We start from the raw sequence: 18,387 nt of genomic DNA on the forward strand, positions 1-18,387 counted from the left end.
CCGTGTGTGCATGTAATAGTACCCTTCCCTTCCTCCTCAGGATGCCCCCCCATGAGATGTCCTCAAGCGCTGTGAACCTGTGATGGGCTCTTCCAGAGGTCCTCGTGCCCTCTTTCACGTGTAGGCCTATGAGCTATCTGTAGCATAGCCTGGCTCTGTGGGACTAGCTGTGAGGCTAATTCTAGGGAGTCCCGATAATCGTGTGTGGGAGAGCCTAGGGGTGTTGCCCCCGGGCTGAGATGGCCAGTAGGACCGTGCGGGCCCATGGGGCCAGCCCTTCCCGTTCCCTTTCTCCCATTCTCCCCCCACTGTAGCGCTCCAGCCTCCCCGCAAACCCGTCCCTTCTCCCCCTCCCCCTTCCCTCCATTCCTGCGCCCCCTCCCTCTCCAGCCTTGTGCATGTGCTTCGGGACTGGGTCTCGAGCCCCCCTCCTCCCCCCTCCAAGTATCCTCCTGGAGGACTCTTGCACCTCGGGGGACGTCCTCCGCCCTCCTCCCGCTCCCCACGTCTCCCAAGGCAGCTATTCTTTTTCTGCTGTAAGCTTGTGGGGATCCCTCCCCCTCCCCCCCCCCCTCCCAGTAGGAGAGAGAGAAAGACCTCAACCACCATACACTATATATATATATATATATATATATAAAAAAAAAAAAAAAGAGGGGGGGGGGAGGAGGGGGCCAGCAGGCCGGAGCAGAAGTGAGGGTTTGACAGTGAGCCAGTGACAGAAAAGGAAAGCAAAAAAGTGAAAAGAAAAACTTGGATGTAAATGTGCAGGAAGAGTTCACAGTCTCGCATCTGTAAACCCTGCAATTGCATGCCGGGTTACGTTACCAGTTCTCGGTTCACAGTTCTCAGTTCACTCTCACAGCAGGGCACCCCACCGCGTCCCCTCTTATTCCTCTGGGCCAGCTTGGGGGTGAGAGGACCTGTCCATCCCTGTCTCCCCCTCCAGTGGGTATCTTCTAGCAGCCGGTTGCCCCATATTCCTCTCATTGAGGGGGCAGGTCATCCAGTTGGTGATTCGGATCTGTGGTAGCCCCAATGCCTCCGTGAAGGTCGGGACGTCGTCTGGTGTGCGGATGACCGCTTCTGCATTCCCCCGTCGGGCCAGAAGAGCGAAGGGGAACAGCTATCTATATCTGATCCTCTCCTGTTGCAGTGCTTGTGTGACCGGGCGTAGGGCTCTCCTTGATTGCAGCGTTAGGTGTGAGAGATCATTATAGAGCTCTACCATCTGGCCTTCAAAGCGCCAGGCCCGCTCAGCTCGCGCCCTCAACATAATATCAGCTTTAATTTGGTAGTCTTGAATGCGGCAGATGATATCTCTCGGCGGTGCGTCGGGTGGCGGGCGCGGGCGTGCTGCCCGGTGAGCTCTGTCCATTGCAATTCTAGCATCTGGTGGGCGGCCCAGGAGCATGTTAAAAAGGCGGGTGAGGAGTGCCTTGAGATTTTCCTGTTCATTGAGTCCCTTATGCCCCTCACCCGTATATTATGCCGTCTGCTCCTGTTATCTAAGTCCTCCAGGTGCAGCCGCATATCTGTGAGCAGTGCTGCTTGCTGCTGGGAGGTCGGTGAGTTGGGGCCTGTTGAGCGGGATTCTCTTTCCTCCAGGGTGCTGACTCTCTCTTCCAAGTTTGAGAGCGTAGTGCGGACCGTGGCAATCTCCGTCTGCAGCGCGCCCTTCACCTCCGCTACCATATTTTGCAGATCTTCTTTCTTGGGTAGGGAGGCAAAGAGCGCGTACCAGTCCGGGGTCGGAGGCGCAGGCCTCACCTCAGGTTCCGGCGTGCAGTTAGCTTCCGATACGGAGGAACCTGGGGAAGCCGGCGCCATATTGGAGGCCTCGAGGCGAGCCGCTAGGACCGCCGGTGTTTGGAGGTACCCCCTGATTGACTCTGTGAGGGTCTCCCCCTGGATTCTAGGGGTCAAGGGCGTCATCTGGGTGCGTCTAGTGCGGCCCATGGAAGCCATTAACTCGGGTTTGCAGCTAACTTAGGGCGGTCAGGGACGGAGCTACAGAATTAGGCGGCCATCTCAGTTCAGCGCCAGACCACCATAAAGGTGTTTTTGCATCTAGTTCTGTCTCTGTCTGGTTCCTGGTCCCTGACACTCCAGCATCAATACTGTCCAGAAAAGTATATTAACTCACCATACAAAGCTTAAACTTATACTATTCAAGGGTATAGTGAGCGATAGCAGCATATACTGGTCCTTGCAGATCCTGGACCTGCCTTTTGTCAATAATGACGAACCTATGGCACGGATTGGGCCATACACTAGGTTTCGTTCCAACCTTAACGCGAGTAAGGTCGACGTCACTTTTGATATGACTCAGTTGTGCAGTAGAAGCGACTACCTGCTGATGAGGACTTAGAACATTAACGGCATCAAAATAGAAGCAAATATGTTACTTAGATGAAGACGTAGCAACAGATAACCTTACAAGTACAGGACGCACAATGGAGGTGAGCAATCAGTACAGAGAGATCCAAATAGCACCCATGCTGTTACTTCAAACAGCGGCAGGACAGGCACCTGCCACATGGCACCCACACAAGCAATGGGCCGGTTGGCAGGTGTCGGCTCTGGTGGGAGGGTGGTGCACCCTAGACAACCACCTGCTACTCGTGGTGATCTGTTTAGAACACCAGTGCAACCTACTTATTCTCACTTTTAGTGAATAACCCTCTTAACTATTTGACATTATTCAATGATTCAACCTGGTCTGTAAAAGGGTTACTCCAAGCACCATGACTACTTCTGGGATTTTTCAGTGAACATTGTGCTGGAGTCTGTGCTGTAAACAGGGCTGCCATATGAAATTTTGGGGGCTAGGTATAATTTCCACAGGGCTGGCCTCAAGTTTGACCACAGGGATGCACAATATGTGTGTATAGTGCATGCAGTGAGTGTGCATTGAGTCTCAAAGCATTACAATGCTAACCCGCGGTACCGGCTAGCGAGACAGATCAAGGACTTGCCAGAAGTGGAAGTTGTGAGTCTTCTGATCCCCCCCATAAGAAGTCAGCATTAGCCCAGGGTTCTATAATTGTGTGTGTGTATGTATGTGTGTGTATATATATATATATATATATATATATATACATACACACACACACCCCACACAGTCATTATTTAAAGCTGTCTGGCCGGCTGGCCGGTGCCGGTATTGCAAAAATATCGCCAATGCAAAGGCCAGTACTTTTTTGTCAGTGTACTCTAGGAGAGTGGTGAAAGACATGGAGCCAAAACATTGACCTCAGTTATACATAACACATACACACAATAACACAAATACACAATTGTACACACACTTAACCCCTTAACGCCGTTATGGCGTTCTATGACGTCCCGGCTTTAAAGGGCTTTAAAGCCGTTGCGGTGGCATAGAACGCCGTAACGGCTTTCTGCCCCAGGAGGAGAGATCTACTCACCTCCGCCGCGATCCTCTTCTGGAGGGCTGCCTGACAGCCCAGGCAGCCCTCCCCCGGCAAATCAGGCCCCCGGGGGCCATGTGATCACATGGCCCCCTATAGCTGGCTGTGGATCTGCCAGCAGGGGGACTGTCTGAAATGTCAGACAGTCCCCCTGCTGGTGTGATCTGTAAAAAAAAAAAAATTAGACTAGTGTAAAATTAAATTAAAAGTATTTATATATATATATATATATATATATATATATATATATAAATACATATAATTACATAAAAGATTACATTAGTATACACGTAGAATTGAAATACCTATAAATGCATATATATTAAAATTCTACGTGTATATTTAAATAATCTTTTAACATAATTATGTGATTTTATTAATTAAAATTTGATTGACATGCCTGACAACACAGGGAGAAAGTGCAGAGAATTTAATTCGCAAGCACTATATTTGACCCTGTAACTCTCCAAGACACCATAAAACCTGTACATAGGCGGTACTGTTTTACTCGGGAGACTTCGCTGAACTCAAATATTAGTGTTTAAAACTGGTAAATTGTATTACAAGGATGATATTTTAAGTAAAAGTGAAGTTTTTTGCATTTTTTTTACAAACAAACGGCACTTTTATGGACTATATTATTGTTGTAATATGTTTTACTGTTTTAAAACACTAATATTTGTGTTTAGCGAAGTCTCCAGAGAATAACAGCACCCCCCATGTAGAGGTTTTATGGTGTTTTGGAAAGTTAGAGAGTCACATATAAGGCTTGCATTTCATTTTTTTGACATTGAAATTTGCCAGATTGGTTATGTTGCATTTGAGAGCGTATGGTAGCCCAGGAATGAGAATTACCCCCATGATGGCATACCATTTGCAAAAGTAGACAACCCGAGGTATTGCAAGTGGGGTATGTCCAGTCTTTCTTAGTAGCCACTTAGTCACAAACACTGGCCAAATATTTGTTTTTTGCTTTTTTCACACAAAAACAAATATGAACGCTAACTTTGGCCAGTGTTTGTGACTAAGTGGCTACTAAAAAGGACTAAACATACCCCACTTTCAATACCTTGGCTTGTCTACTTTTTCAAATGGTATTGTGATGTAATTCCAGTAAAATACAAGTTTAGCAGGCTAAGATTGCCACAAGGCATATGTATGTATATGTGTTTGTAGTATCAGTTAGTTAATTACACGTAGCTAAGATACTGTTATCACTGTACTGACCAGGTGCAGGAATGTAAGAACTGGAATTACGCGTCCCTCTCCTTTGTATCAGATGAGCCACGTGGTTAGACCGGATGGATGAGTTTAGACTCTATTTATTAAATAGGTTAAGGGTATGTGTGGGTGTAGTTAATTGTGGGAGGAGCTACAGTGCTATATAAGGAATGTACTCTATGTATTCAGTACTCAGACTTTGCTGTATTTTGGTGACGCTAGTCCCTCTGAGTCCCGATCGGTGATCCAATAAAGAATCTCTTCCTTCCTGAAGAAACCTGTGTCCATCTCTCTGTGCTTGGCTTCCGTCAGTTTCTCCGGTATCATTTGGTGCATTGGCCGGGAAGCTCATCGTTCAACGGTAGCTGAGAGGCAGAGGCGTGAGACGGTCTATCTTTGCCCACGTTCTCTACGGCTGCACCCCTGAACTTCTGCGTGGACCTCCCTTCGTCTCGGCGCCACTGGTCTGTTGTCCAGGAGATCATCGGCCTCTACGTGAGAAGTGCTGGGGTGTCCCCGTCGATGAGTGTGAACTCAGGTTCAGGAACGAGGAGGTAAGACAACTGCTGTTTTAGACGGCAGGACCCACTAGGGGTATACCGATTGTGCGGTAGGCCCAAAGGGGTTTTGAATCTGTGTATCTGCCCCCTCTGTCGGAGGGAAGGAGCGAAGGCGCACCGCTCGATCGAACGCTCTTTAGTCAGACCGTTTGATTTGGTTAGTCAGGCGGGGTCCTGGTGTAAATAGCCCTAGCCGGACACCGGTGTCTTGTCTAGACTAGCGTTCTAGGGTGTATATTACGTTCGCTAGGTCGGAGGGACCGGGAGACTAAGCGGCGCCTGTGTAAATTCGGTTCGCTAGTTCTCATCCTATCTGGGCTAAGTGGGAAGGCGTGTAAATTTGGAACCCACTAGACTTTTGATAGTGCGACTAAGAGGCGCCTGTGTAAATTCGGTTCTCTAGCTCGCTATATATGTGGTGATTGGGCAGTGTGGCTAACCAAAACGGGTGTATATAGTTTTAGGTAGTCCATTCAAGGTACTGGCCAATAGTTTAGTTGGGAATTGTAAATGTGTTAACGATTGTTTTAGTAAAGTGTATATCTTGTTAGATAGCGCGAGCTCAGCCGTCTAGCGAGAGTGTTAATAGTGTGTTGCTGTATTATAGTGCACGGTACCATAACCCTGTATATTTACTGACATTATATAATAAGTACTAATCATTGTCGTCCATTGCATGTTTAACACCATAACCACTAATAATTGTATTGTGACCTTAACTTGTGCTTTGACCTATGCTAACCGTACTGTAACCGCTATTTGTAAAAGACGATGTTACTGGGGTGTGTTATAGACGGGTAATTCGTATATAGAGAATTATAGCGTGGGTGACTGTATAGTTACGCCAAAGGGCATAATATTGATTATATAGTGACTGGTGTAACAGCTGTGTGTGTACGGGAATTCCCTGAGTGTTTATTGTTATTGTGTACGTTTCACTTGGTAACCGTACCACGTGGTGCTGTTGCCAGAGGAAACGGGTGTGACTGTTGAATAGTACGCGTGTATAGTATTCGTTGTCGACGACGTTCCATTGTTAAGTATGGGTGCGTCGCAGTCAACGATTCCGGATCCCTTAGGATGTATGGTTAAGAATTTTAAAAAGGGATTCAAAGTTTGTGATTTTGGGGTAAAGATGTCTCCTGTACGTTTGGTCACTTTGTGTACTAGGGAGTGGCCTACTTTGGTTGCGGCATGGCCGCCACGTGGCAGTTTGGATCCAACTCTGGTACAGCGCTTACACGTGGCTGTATCGGGTAGGCCTGAACTTTACGGCCAGTTTCCTTATATTGACTGTTGGAGACAGGCCGTAAATGACTCGCCAAAATGGCTCCAGACATGCCACGAGGAGCAGTGTCGCCTCATGGTAGCTAGGACTTGCTCGTCCACTAGGACTGGTGTTAGGCCCATTTTGGACACGCCCCCTGAGTCCGAGATCCCTTTGCCGCCCCCTTACTTTCCGTTAAGAAGAAGTGACGCAAACGCAGGAAGTCCTGCACCCCTCCCCTCATTACCCTCATCCACTTCCGCTTCCTCCTCCAGTACAGGATCCACCCCCCCTCGTACTAAATCTCCCCTTCCGGAACCAGAATCCACCCCCATTAGAAACGAATATCCTGATTTGGCGCCACTTCAGACTTCCGGTCAAGCTTCATCTAGCTCGGCTCGAAGTGTTTTATTTACGACCTTTTCCCAAAACCGACCTCCCACATCCCCATACCCTATCTCTCCCCGACCGGAACCCATGACTGACGCCTCTCTACGTAGCCCCATCCAAACCCGACAGTTGACTGGTGCCCAACAATTAAAGCACTATCAGATGCCTCTTCGTCTGAATCCCGGGTCAGCTTATATCGATGCCGCAGGTCAAATGGCACACGCTGACCCAGTCTTCGTATATGTCCCATTTACCACAACCGATCTTTTAAACTGGAAGACCCATAATTCCTCGTATACTGAGAAACCACAAGCTATGACTGATCTGTTCACCTCAATAGTACAGACGCATAATCCGACATGGGCTGATTGCCAGCAGTTACTAATGACTTTATTTAACAATGAGGAAAGGACAAGAATAAATCAAGCAGCCATTAAAGCATTAGAGGATAGAGCCCGTGCTTTGAACCAAGCCAATCCAGCAGCATGGGCCGCGACACACTATCCCAACACCGATCCCGATTGGAACGTAAATGGTGCTGATATGGTTCAACTCAGAGCCTATAGAGACGCTATAATTGCTGGCATGAAAGCCGGAGGAAAGAAAGCCATTAACATGTCGAAGACAGTTGAGGTGATCCAGAAAAGCGATGAAGCGCCCAGTGTCTTTTATGACCGATTATTGGAGGCATACCGCTTGTATACCCCCTTTAATCCGGAAGACGCAGACAATTCCCGAATGGTTAACTCCGCCTTTGTCAGCCAAGCATACGGAGATATTAAGCGCAAGCTACAAAAGTTAGAAGGGTTTGCAGGTATGTCCATCACCCAACTAATGGAGGTAGCAAATAAGGTCTATATGAACAGGGATACAGAAAGTAAGAAAGAGGAAGAGCGCAAGATGCGTAAAAAGGCTGATATGCTAGCGGTAGCGATCGCAGGCGTAGATAAACGGGGCCCAGATAGAGGCAATAATAGATGGAGTAGGGAGCCTTTGAGTAGGGATCAATGCGCGTATTGCAAGGAAGAAGGGCATTGGAGGAACGAATGTCCGCAAAGAGAGCAGTACGAGAGAGACCAACCCAGGGCAGGCTACGGAAACTTTAGAGGTAGAGCGAGAGGTAGAGGAGGCCCCGGAGGGAGTAATGGTTATAGAGGGAGTAATGGGAACAGAGGAAGTGTTAGGGAAGACAGGTATATTCCAGCAGCGCAAAGGTCCCGCGATAGAGAAGGTAGGGACTTTGTAGGATTGGCTGACACTGTCATGGAGGACTATTGATACCGACCGGGCTCCATCCCCCTTGGTCGAGCGGAGCCTATGGTCGATGTATCAATAGGGGGGAAAAGGAGTGCGTTCATGATCGACACTGGTGCTGAACATTCAGTGGTGACTAATCTAGTTGCTCCTCCATCTGGAAGGACTATTACTGTGATAGGAGCAACTGGAAGAAGTGCTGAAAAACCGGTTCTTAAAAGTCGACTCTGTACATTGGGAGGCCACGTAGTAAAACACCAATTCCTTTATATGCCTGAATGTCCAGTCCAATTGCTGGGACGTGATATGCTATCAAAATTACAAGCGCAGATTACGTTCCTACCAAATGGAACAACATCCTTAAAGTTTAATGGACCTTCAGGTATTATGACTTTATCCGTACCAAAGGAAGAAGAGTGGCGACTTTATACAGTGTTGACTAGCCAAAACCCTAGGAGTGATGAGACATTGTTTAACATACCAGGAGTTTGGGCAGAGAACAACCCACCAGGACTGGCCCGCAATATTCCACCAATAAAAATTGAACTGAAACATGGGGTTTATCCAGTGAGCCTAAGACAATATCACATTCCGCAGAAGGCTAAGAAGAACATCCAATCCTATCTGGATAAGTTCATACGGTATGGTATCCTAAAATTCTGTACTTCCCCCTGGAACACCCCATTGCTGCCTGTTCAAAAGCCCGGTACAGATGAGTATCGACCTGTACAGGACTTAAGAGCAGTCAATGATGCGGTTGTTAGCATACATCCAGTTGTACCCAATCCATATAACCTGCTTGCTTTAATTCCGGGCGGGGCTACTTACTTCACAGTCTTAGATCTCAAAGATGCCTTCTTTTGCCTCCGAATTGCCGCAGAAAGCCAATGTATTTTCGCTTTCCAATGGGAGAACGCTGTAACGGGCTCAAAACGCCAAATGACTTGGACAAGACTGCCCCAAGGGTTTAAAAATTCACCTACCCTATTTGGTTCAGCTCTAAGTCAAGATCTACTGGATTTCGAGTCTATCCCAGGAGAATGTGTATTGTTACAATATGTAGATGACTTGTTGATAGCAGCAGTTACAAAAGAAAAATGTCAGCAAGCAACGCACGATCTACTACATATTCTCTGGAAGGCAGGATACAAGGTGTCCAGGAAGAAGGCTCAGTTGTGTTTGCCAACTGTCAAGTATCTGGGATTCCATATCTCTGAAGGTCAAAGGATTATGGGGCCAGAGAGAAAAGAAGCTGTCTGCCAAATACCAATACCCAAGAATAGAAGACAAGTGCGAGAATTCTTGGGGGCAGCAGGCTTCTGTAGGATATGGATTCCCAGCTATGCGATACTGGCAAAACCTCTGTACGCAGCCATCAAAGGTACAGAGCACGACCCCTTCTTATGGACCCAAGAACAGCAAACGGCATTTGAAGATGTGAAGAAGGCTTTGATGAGTGCCCCAGCATTAGGTCTACCTGATCACACACGACCATTCTACTTATATGTACACGAGCAAAGAAGAATGGCTGTGGGAGTATTGACACAGTACTTGGGATCATGGCAAAGACCTGTTGCCTACATGTCTAAGCAACTGGATGCAGTGGCCAGCGGACTTCCACCTTGTCTAAGAGCCGTAGCTGCAGCCGCCCTGCTAGTAGCTGAAGCCGATAAACTCACTCTGGGTCAAGAACTTTATGTACGAGTCCCACATGCAGTACAGACGTTGTTGGATTACAAAGGAAATCATTGGTTTAGTAACAGCCGTATGACCAAGTATCAAGCAATGTTGTGTGAAAACCCAAGAGTGCATTTAGAGACTGTAAACACCTTAAATCCAGCTACCCTTTTGCCGCAACCTACTGAAAGTCAACATGATTGTTTGGAAGTAATGGATGAAGTATTTTCAAGTAGACCAGATCTTCGTGATTTTCCCATCCAGAACCCCGATGTTCAATATTACACCGACGGCAGTAGTTATGTGAAAGAAGGGATCCGCTATGCAGGATATGCAGTGACAACAATAGACAAGGTGATAGAAGCTCGGCCACTGGCGAAAGGAACATCAGCACAAAAGGCAGAATTAATAGCACTAACACGAGCGTTACAATTGGCTGAAGGTTTAAGAGTAAATATCTATACGGACTCTAAGTATGCGTTTTTAACCACTCATGCCCACGGAGCTTTGTATAAAGAAAGAGGACTACTGAATTCAGAAGGCAAAGAAATCAAGTACGCAGCTGAAATCCTACAACTATTGGAAGCAGTGTGGGAGCCGAAAGAAGTCGGTATCATACATTGTCGAGCGCATCTGAGAGGAGATGGTGATGTAACCAAGGGAAATCGGATGGCAGATAGTGCAGCTAAGCGTGCTGCTGAATCAGGAAGACAGGAGTATGTGGGGCATATAGCTGCTCTTATACCAACTCCACTGTCCCAATGGACTCCAGTTTATACAGCTCAAGAAGAGGAGTGGTTAAAGACTGAACCGGGAAAGTATTTGGAGAACAAGTGGTATCAGCTAGAAGATGGAAGAATAGTCATACCAGCATCACTAGCGGTAGAAATTGTCCAAAATTATCACAACGGGACACATTCTGGGAGAGACAGTACTGAAGAATCTCTCAGGAAACATTTCTACATACCAAGATTGTCCAACTTGACTCAGGCCATTGTACGCAGATGTGTAACGTGTGCTAAGAATAATGCAAGACAAGGACCAGTAAAGCCACCAGGAGTCCAGTTTATGGGGGGACTCCCCATGTCCGATCTACAAATAGACTTTACAGTAATGCCTAAATCGGGTGGACATCGTTACCTGTTGGTAATTGTGTGCACCTATTCAGGCTGGGTAGAAGCATGTCCTACTCGTACAGAGAAAGCAGGAGAAGTTGTAAGATTCCTGCTACGAGAAATAATACCCCGATATGGACTACCCTGTTCTATAGGATCGGACAATGGTCCAGCTTTTGTTCATCAGTGCCTACAACAACTGACTCATATGCTTGGTATAAAGTGGAGGCTTCATACTGCATATAGACCCCAGAGTTCTGGTAAGGTAGAGAGAATGAATAGAACTATAAAGAACCAGTTGGCTAAAATGTGTCAGGAAACCCAACTTAAGTGGAACGTTCTCTTACCCATAGCTTTATTGCGAATCCGCAGTACCCCTACCAGAAGGATGGGCCTCTCTCCTTTTGAAATCATGTATGGGCGACCACCTCCCGTACTTGGTAACTTAAGGGGGGACTTGAGTCAGTTGGGAGAAGGAATTACCCGGCAGCAGGTTGTAGAGTTGGGTAAGACTATGGAGGAGGTACAGAAATGGGTACAAGATAGATTACCTGTGAATATTTATCCCCCTGTTCATAGTTATCATCCAGGAGACCAAGTGTGGATTAAAGAGTGGAATAATGTACCGTTAGGGCCCAAGTGGAGAGGTCCTTATGTTGTTCTTTTGTCTACCCCTACAGCGATAAAAGTAGCCGAAGTAACTCCGTGGATACATCACTCCAGGGTTAAACCAGCAGCAGTCGATTCTTGGCAAATTACAGCAGATCCAGAGAATCCCTGCAAGATCCGGTTGAAACGCACTACTCAGTCGGAGTAACGAGGAATTATTGTGGATTACAAATTTTATTGTTACAGGTGTGAGTGAGAAGGCCATAATAAAGCCTGTCCGCTTACCAACACATAGTGTATAAGCCAGGAAAGTCTCGAAGGGACACCTGTGAAGACGAGCAGAACTCCATTCCCTGCAGCCCTCACATCCTGGAAGCTGAGGTTCCATCGCACGGACGAAGACTGAGGATGACGGCGAAAGATGTGCTTTTGATTGTGTTTATTTATATGTGTTTTTATATTCAGGAAGGTAGAGGTACCGACACTCCTAGCTGTGAGGTATGCATTAAGACTACGAGAACAGGTAACCATATTTCCCAAACCCTAATTTGGCATTCACAATACGAATGTAAAGGAGAGGTATCAAGATGTAGATACCTAAATATAGACTATAGTGTGTGCCATTTAGGAGTAGGAGAACCTAAGTGCTTCAGTCCAGAGTATCAACCTCGTACAATTTGGTTGACTCTCAGGAATGGAGATCCTCAGGGGACCCTAATTAATAAGACGGTGTTAGAATCCGTACATTCTTCGGGTGTTCTGCTATTTGATGCATGTAAGGCGATATCAAGTGGTAGAAAACCGTGGAATGTATGTGGGGATCTTAGATGGGAGAGGACGTATGGGTCTAATGATAAATATATTTGTCCCAGTAGTAAAAATAAATATGTGAGTCCTAGATGCCCAAATAAAGACTATAACTTTTGTCCATATTGGTCTTGTGTGGGGTGGGCGACTTGGGGACAGACAGTAGATAAAGACATGATAGTGACTAAGTTGCCGACTAGCCCTTATTGTAAGTCTATGGAATGCAACCCAGTCCATATACTTATTAATAACCCCGACAAGTTCCTAGATAAGTATGGAAATTTATTTGGGTTTCAGATATACGGGACGGGTTTAGATCCTGGGACATTATTGTTTATAGGAATAGAGACTGATACGGTATCCTCCCAGACTCATCAAGTATACCATTCCTTTTATGAAGAGATGAGTATAGATAATAAGATCCCCCATAACGCTAAAAACCTGTTCATTGACCTAGCTGAAAGTATTGCCGGTAGTCTTAATGTTACCAACTGCTATGTGTGTGGAGGTACTAACATGGGAGACCAATGGCCTTGGGAAGCAAAGGAGGTAATGTCCGGTTCTGAGGCAGTTGACCAACTAATATCTACACAAGCCGATTATCATTTGAGTGTTAGAGGTAAATCTGAGTGGAGATTAAAGACCTCCATCATAGGTTATGTTTGCATAGCAAGGAAAGGAATAATGTATAATACTTCTGTAGGAGAATTAACTTGTCTAGGGCAAAAAGCTTATGATGATGATACTAAAAATACAACTTGGTGGTCGGCTTCAAATGTCTCAGAACCATCTAACCCGTTTGCTAGATATGCCAGTTTAAAGGATGTGTGGTTTGATTTATCCATCACATCTACCTGGAGAGCCCCAGCAAATTTGTACTGGATCTGTGGTAAGAAAGCCTATTCGGAGTTGCCACAGGACTGGGAAGGGGCATGTGTGTTGGGTATGCTCAAACCATCCTTCTTCTTGTTACCGATTGAAACAGGTGAGACTTTAGGTGTTAAAGTGTATGATGTGAATCATAGGAAGAAAAGGGGACCCTTAGAGATAGGCACCTGGGAAGATAATGAATGGCCTCCCCAGCGTATCATAGATTATTATGGGCCAGCCACGTGGGCAGAAGATGGTACCTTTGGTTATAGAACCCCAATTTATATGCTCAACCGTATTATAAGATTACAGGCGGTGGTTGAGATTATTACTAATGAGACCTCACAAGCACTCAATCTTCTAGCGAAGCATAATACCAGGATGAGGACAGCAGTGTACCAAAATAGATTAGCCTTGGATTACCTTTTGGCAGTAGAGGGAGGTGTATGTGGGAAGTTTAACCTGAGCAATTGCTGTCTTCAAATAGATGACGAAGGGCAAGCAATAGCTGAGCTTACTAGCCATATGGTTAAACTAGTGCATGTGCCTACTCAGGTATGGAAAGGGTACAATCCAAGTAGTTGGTTTGGTAGCTGGTATGAGTGGTTTGGAGGGCTTAAGGCAGTGGTAGGTGGAGTCCTACTGATTTTACTGTTGTGTCTACTCCTACCGTGTCTTATACCCTTAGTAGTTAGGTCTGTGCAAAGCCTGATAGGAAGTATAGCAGAGAGGAAGGCTGCTGCACAGATAATGGCGATATATAAGTATAAGGCTCTAGATCAAGGAGAACCAATGCAGGAAGATGAGTGTTAAAAGATTCACATCATAAGATAAGTCTGGTCTGGTTCATGGTAACCTGAGGTATATGCAAACCAAGGTTAAGTGATGCCTCAAGTAATTGTGAAATATCAGAGGCATCAAAGGGGGGAATGTGATGTAATTCCAGTAAAATACAAGTTTAGCAGGCTAAGATTGCCACAAGGCATATGTATGTATATGTGTTTGTAGTATCAGTTAGTTAATTACACGTAGCTAAGATACTGTTATCACTGTACTGACCAGGTGCAGGAATGTAAGAACTGGAATTACGCGTCCCTCTCCTTTGTATCAGATGAGCCACGTGGTTAGACCGGATGGATGAGTTTAGACTCTATTTATTAAATAGGTTAAGGGTATGTGTGGGTGTAGTTAATTGTGGGAGGAGCTACAGTGCTATATAAGGAATGTACTCTATGTATTCAGTACTCAGACTTTGCTGTATTTTGGTGACGCTAGTCCCTCTGAGTCCCGATCGGTGATCCAATAAAGAATCTCTTCCTTCCTGAAGAAACCTGTGTCCATCTCTCTGTGCTTGGCTTCCGTCAGTTTCTCCGGTATCAGTATGCCATTATGGGGGTAATTCTCATTCCTGGGCTACCACACCGTCAAAGGTAACTTTACTAATCTGGCAAATTTCAATTTGAAAATGGAATGTTCTATATTTGACCCTGTAACTTTCCAAAACAAAATAAAACCTGTTAATGGGGGGTACTGTTGTACTCGTGAGACATCGCTGATTAAAAATATGTGCATTTTTATGACATTTGCAGCTAAAATGTGAGGCGGAACTACAAATTAAAAAAAAAAAAAAAGAAATTCTCAGTTTTTATTTTATTTTATTCATAATAAATTATGTTTCATATATAAATATTTGATATGAAATGAAAGCCCTGTTTCTCCTGAACAAAATGATATATAATAAGTGTGGGTGCATATAATATGAAAGAGGGGAACTACGGGTGAACAGACATATAGCGCAAATTCCAGTTTTTGTTTATGTTTTGTTTTGATCAGAACGTGCACTATTGACTCCGTCCTGAAGGGGTTAAACAAAGTATAAACACAAGACACACACAGTCAGACAACAGTATACACACAGACACACTGCTATACACACTACTACACATAAAAATTTGTGCATGGGCCACCCGGGGGCCCTCTTTAGCATGCGCAGGGGCGTATTAGCCGCGAGGCAAACAAGGCATTTGCCTTGGGCGGCATTTTCCAGGGGGCGGCAAAAAAAGCCGCCCCCAAACGCCCAGGGCAAATGCCTTGTTAGCCTTGCGGCTAACTGACATGCCGTCTGGGCGGGCGGTCTGCTGGGTGATCGGGCGGCCGGCTGGTGAGGGAACACTTCCTCTGAGCTGTCTGCTCAGCTCCCTCGCGCGCCGCAGAGTGAGGCTGGGAGCCGGAATATGACGTCATATTCCGGCTCCGCCTCCCAGCCTCACTGTGCAGCGCGCGAGGGAGCTGAGCATACAGCTCAGAGGAAGTGTTCCCTCGCCAGCCGCCCGCCAGCGCCGCCCAGCAGCCACTGGACCACCAGGGAGAAATAGGACCCCCCCAGCATTCCCAAAGGTAAGGAGGCTGGGGGGGGGGGTAAATTAAAAAAAAAGTGTGTTAAATATGTGAGTGAGTGAGTATGTGTGTATGTCTGTTAGTGTGTGTGTGTGTGTGTGAATGTCTGTGTGTCTGTTAGTGTGTGTGTCTGTCTGTTAGTGTGTGTGTCTGTCTGTCTGTGTGCGTGTGAATGTCTGTTAGTGTGTCTGTGTATGTCAGTGTGTGTCTGTCTGTGTGTGTGTGAATGTCTGTTAGTGTTTGTGTGTGTATGTCTGTTAGTGTGTGTGTCTGTGTATGTCTGTTAGTGTGTGTGTGTGTGTGTGTGTGAATGTCTGTTAGTGTGTCTGTGAATGTCCTTTAGTGTGTCTGTGAATGTCCTTTAGTGTGTCTGTGAATGTCCTTTAGTGTGTCTGTGAATGTCTGTTAGTGTGTCTGTGAATGTCTGTTAGTGTGTCTGTGAATGTCTGTTAGTGTGTCTGTGAATGTCTGTTAGTGTGTGTGTATGTCTGTTTGTGTGTGTGTATGTATGTCTGTTAGTACGTGTGTGTGTGTGTCTGTTAGTGTGTGTGTGTATGTATGTCTGTTAGTGTGTGTGTATGTATGTCTGTTAGTGTGTGTCTGTTAGTACGTGTGTGTGAGTGTGTGTGTATCTGCTAGTGAGTGTGTGTCTGTTAGTGAGTGTGTGTTTCTGTCAGCTAGTGTATGCGTATCTGTAAGTGAATGTGTGTGTGTGTGTATTTAGAAGGCGTGGCGGGGGAAGGGTGGGGGTGGTGCGGGCGGGGGGAAGGGTTGGATGGGGGTGGTGCGGGTGGGGGGAAGAGTTGGATGGGGGTGGCGCGGGCGGGAGGGGGGCGCCTGAGTTTTGTCCTGCCTAGGGCAGCACAAAACCAGGATACACCACTGAGCATGCGGGATGGTGCGGCTCTGTGCAGCCGCACTGCCGGGTCCAAGGGGGGCTGCGCAAATCGCGGGGCCCACGGAGCAGCTGCTCTGGGGCCCCCCAGGAGCAACTGGGCCCGGGGCAGTTGCCCCGTTTGCCCCGCGCTAAAGACGGCCCTGAAGACATGATATACCATCAGGTAACATATGTCCTGTGATGTCACGCACATATAATTAATTTTTAAACTTTGCATGGCCAATCTGTTTTTTCTTAAAAAGGTGGTCTCTCTATATTCACTCCCATTATTAGGAAGTACGAAAATGTGTTTTCTTAAAGTAACACAAACATGTCTTTCTAACGCTATAGTGACCTCTTCCTGACTTATCTCATTGAGATGAAGTAATACTGGTGCCCATAGTGGCTCTGTTTAATGGATGCAGTAGTGCTCATACTGCACACTGACCCTCAACAGCACTCAAACGGCGGGAACTTGTCACGCAACTGCAGCACGTGAACATGCCGTTACTGTCAGTTGTAGCACGCGGAGGGCTACACGAGCGTGGCGCGCGACATGCTCTTCGCGACAAAAAGGGGGTGGAGTTGTCATCTGGTTGACGTCGGGGTGTGGTTTCTTGCGCCTCATTCACAGCACCATGGGCGGGTCCAAGCGCAGGCGAGGACTAAGGTCGCTGGGCGTGGCTGAGGAGCGCGAGGCGTGCCTTGCGCGGTGGGCGTGGAGAGCAGCGGTTGGCTGGGATACGGTTGACGCGATGACGAAATGAAAGCCCCGCCCACCCGTTCAGTCAGTTAGTCAGTCAGTCTGTGGCCACTGGGGCACTCGGTGTGGTTTGCTTGTACCCGGCCAGTGACTCGATATACTGTGACAGGCCGTGCAGCCCCAGGCCACCTCTAACACCAACATGCCGGACCGCAGACCCTTCGAGCGACTTCCTGATGACGTGCGGCCCATTAACTACGGACTGTGCCTGAAGCCCGACCTCATAGACTTCACCTTCGAAGGGAAGCTGGAGGCCGCCGTGGAGGTATCAGGAGAGGGCTCGGGACGGGTCTTAATGTTAATGGAAACACCGGGGGAGGGGGGAGAGAACTGGGACATTCCGCCCTCACTAACACTGTAACCCGGTACATGACAGATATACTCCAACCGGCTGAAATATACCAACACCTGTCCATACAATACATAGAACATGTGCTGCCCCCTGCTAGCATGGTACATGATAAATATACCAATATATGTCAACACAATATATGGCCTCCTGCTAGCCTGGCACGTGAGACGCGCGCGCGCCTCCTGCTAGCCTGGCACGTGAGACGCGTGCGCGCCTCCTGCTAGCCTGGCACGTGAGACGCGCGCGCGCGCGCCTCCTGCTAGCCTGGCACGTGAGACGCGCGCGCCTCCTGCTAGCCTGGCACGTGAGACGCGCGCGCGCCTCCTGCTAGCCTGGCACGTGAGACGCGCGCGCGCCTCCTGCTAGCCTGGCACGTGAGACGCGCGCGCGCCTCCTGCTAGCCTGGCACGTGAGACGCGCGCGCCTCCTGCTAGCCTGGCACGTGAGACGCGCGCGCCTCCTGCTAGCCTGGCACGTGAGACGCGCGCGCGCCTCCTGCTAGCCTGGCACGTGAGACGCGCGCGCGCGCCTCCTGCTAGCCTGGCACGTGAGACGCGCGCGCGCGCCTCCTGCTAGCCTGGCACGTGAGACGCGCGCGCGCGCCTCCTGCTAGCCTGGCACGTGAGACGCGCGCGCGCCTCCTGCTAGCCTGGCACGTGAGACGCGCGCGCGCCTCCTGCTAGCCTGGCACGTGAGACGCGCGCGCCTCCTGCTAGCCTGGCACGTGAGACGCGCGCGCGCGCCTCCTGCTAGCCTGGCACGTGAGACGCGCGCGCGCGCCTCCTGCTAGCCTG

At 47.7% G+C, this 18,387-nt stretch overlaps 1 protein-coding gene across 1 annotated transcript in view; it reads left to right on the forward strand.

Moving 5' to 3' along the window:
* Nucleotides 1-17,212: 17,212 nt before the first annotated feature.
* The window catches only part of NPEPPS (aminopeptidase puromycin sensitive), a 144,177-nt gene continuing 143,002 nt past the window's right edge, over nt 17,213-18,387 (forward strand). The window contains exon 1 of the mRNA XM_063458839.1: nt 17,213-17,506. Coding sequence (XP_063314909.1) covers nt 17,384-17,506 — 123 coding nt within the window. The 5' untranslated portion in view covers nt 17,213-17,383. The remainder of the gene's footprint in view (nt 17,507-18,387) is intronic.

This window comes from Pelobates fuscus, chromosome 6, assembly GCF_036172605.1.
Source record: "Pelobates fuscus isolate aPelFus1 chromosome 6, aPelFus1.pri, whole genome shotgun sequence".
Lineage (NCBI taxonomy): Eukaryota > Metazoa > Chordata > Amphibia > Anura > Pelobatidae > Pelobates > Pelobates fuscus.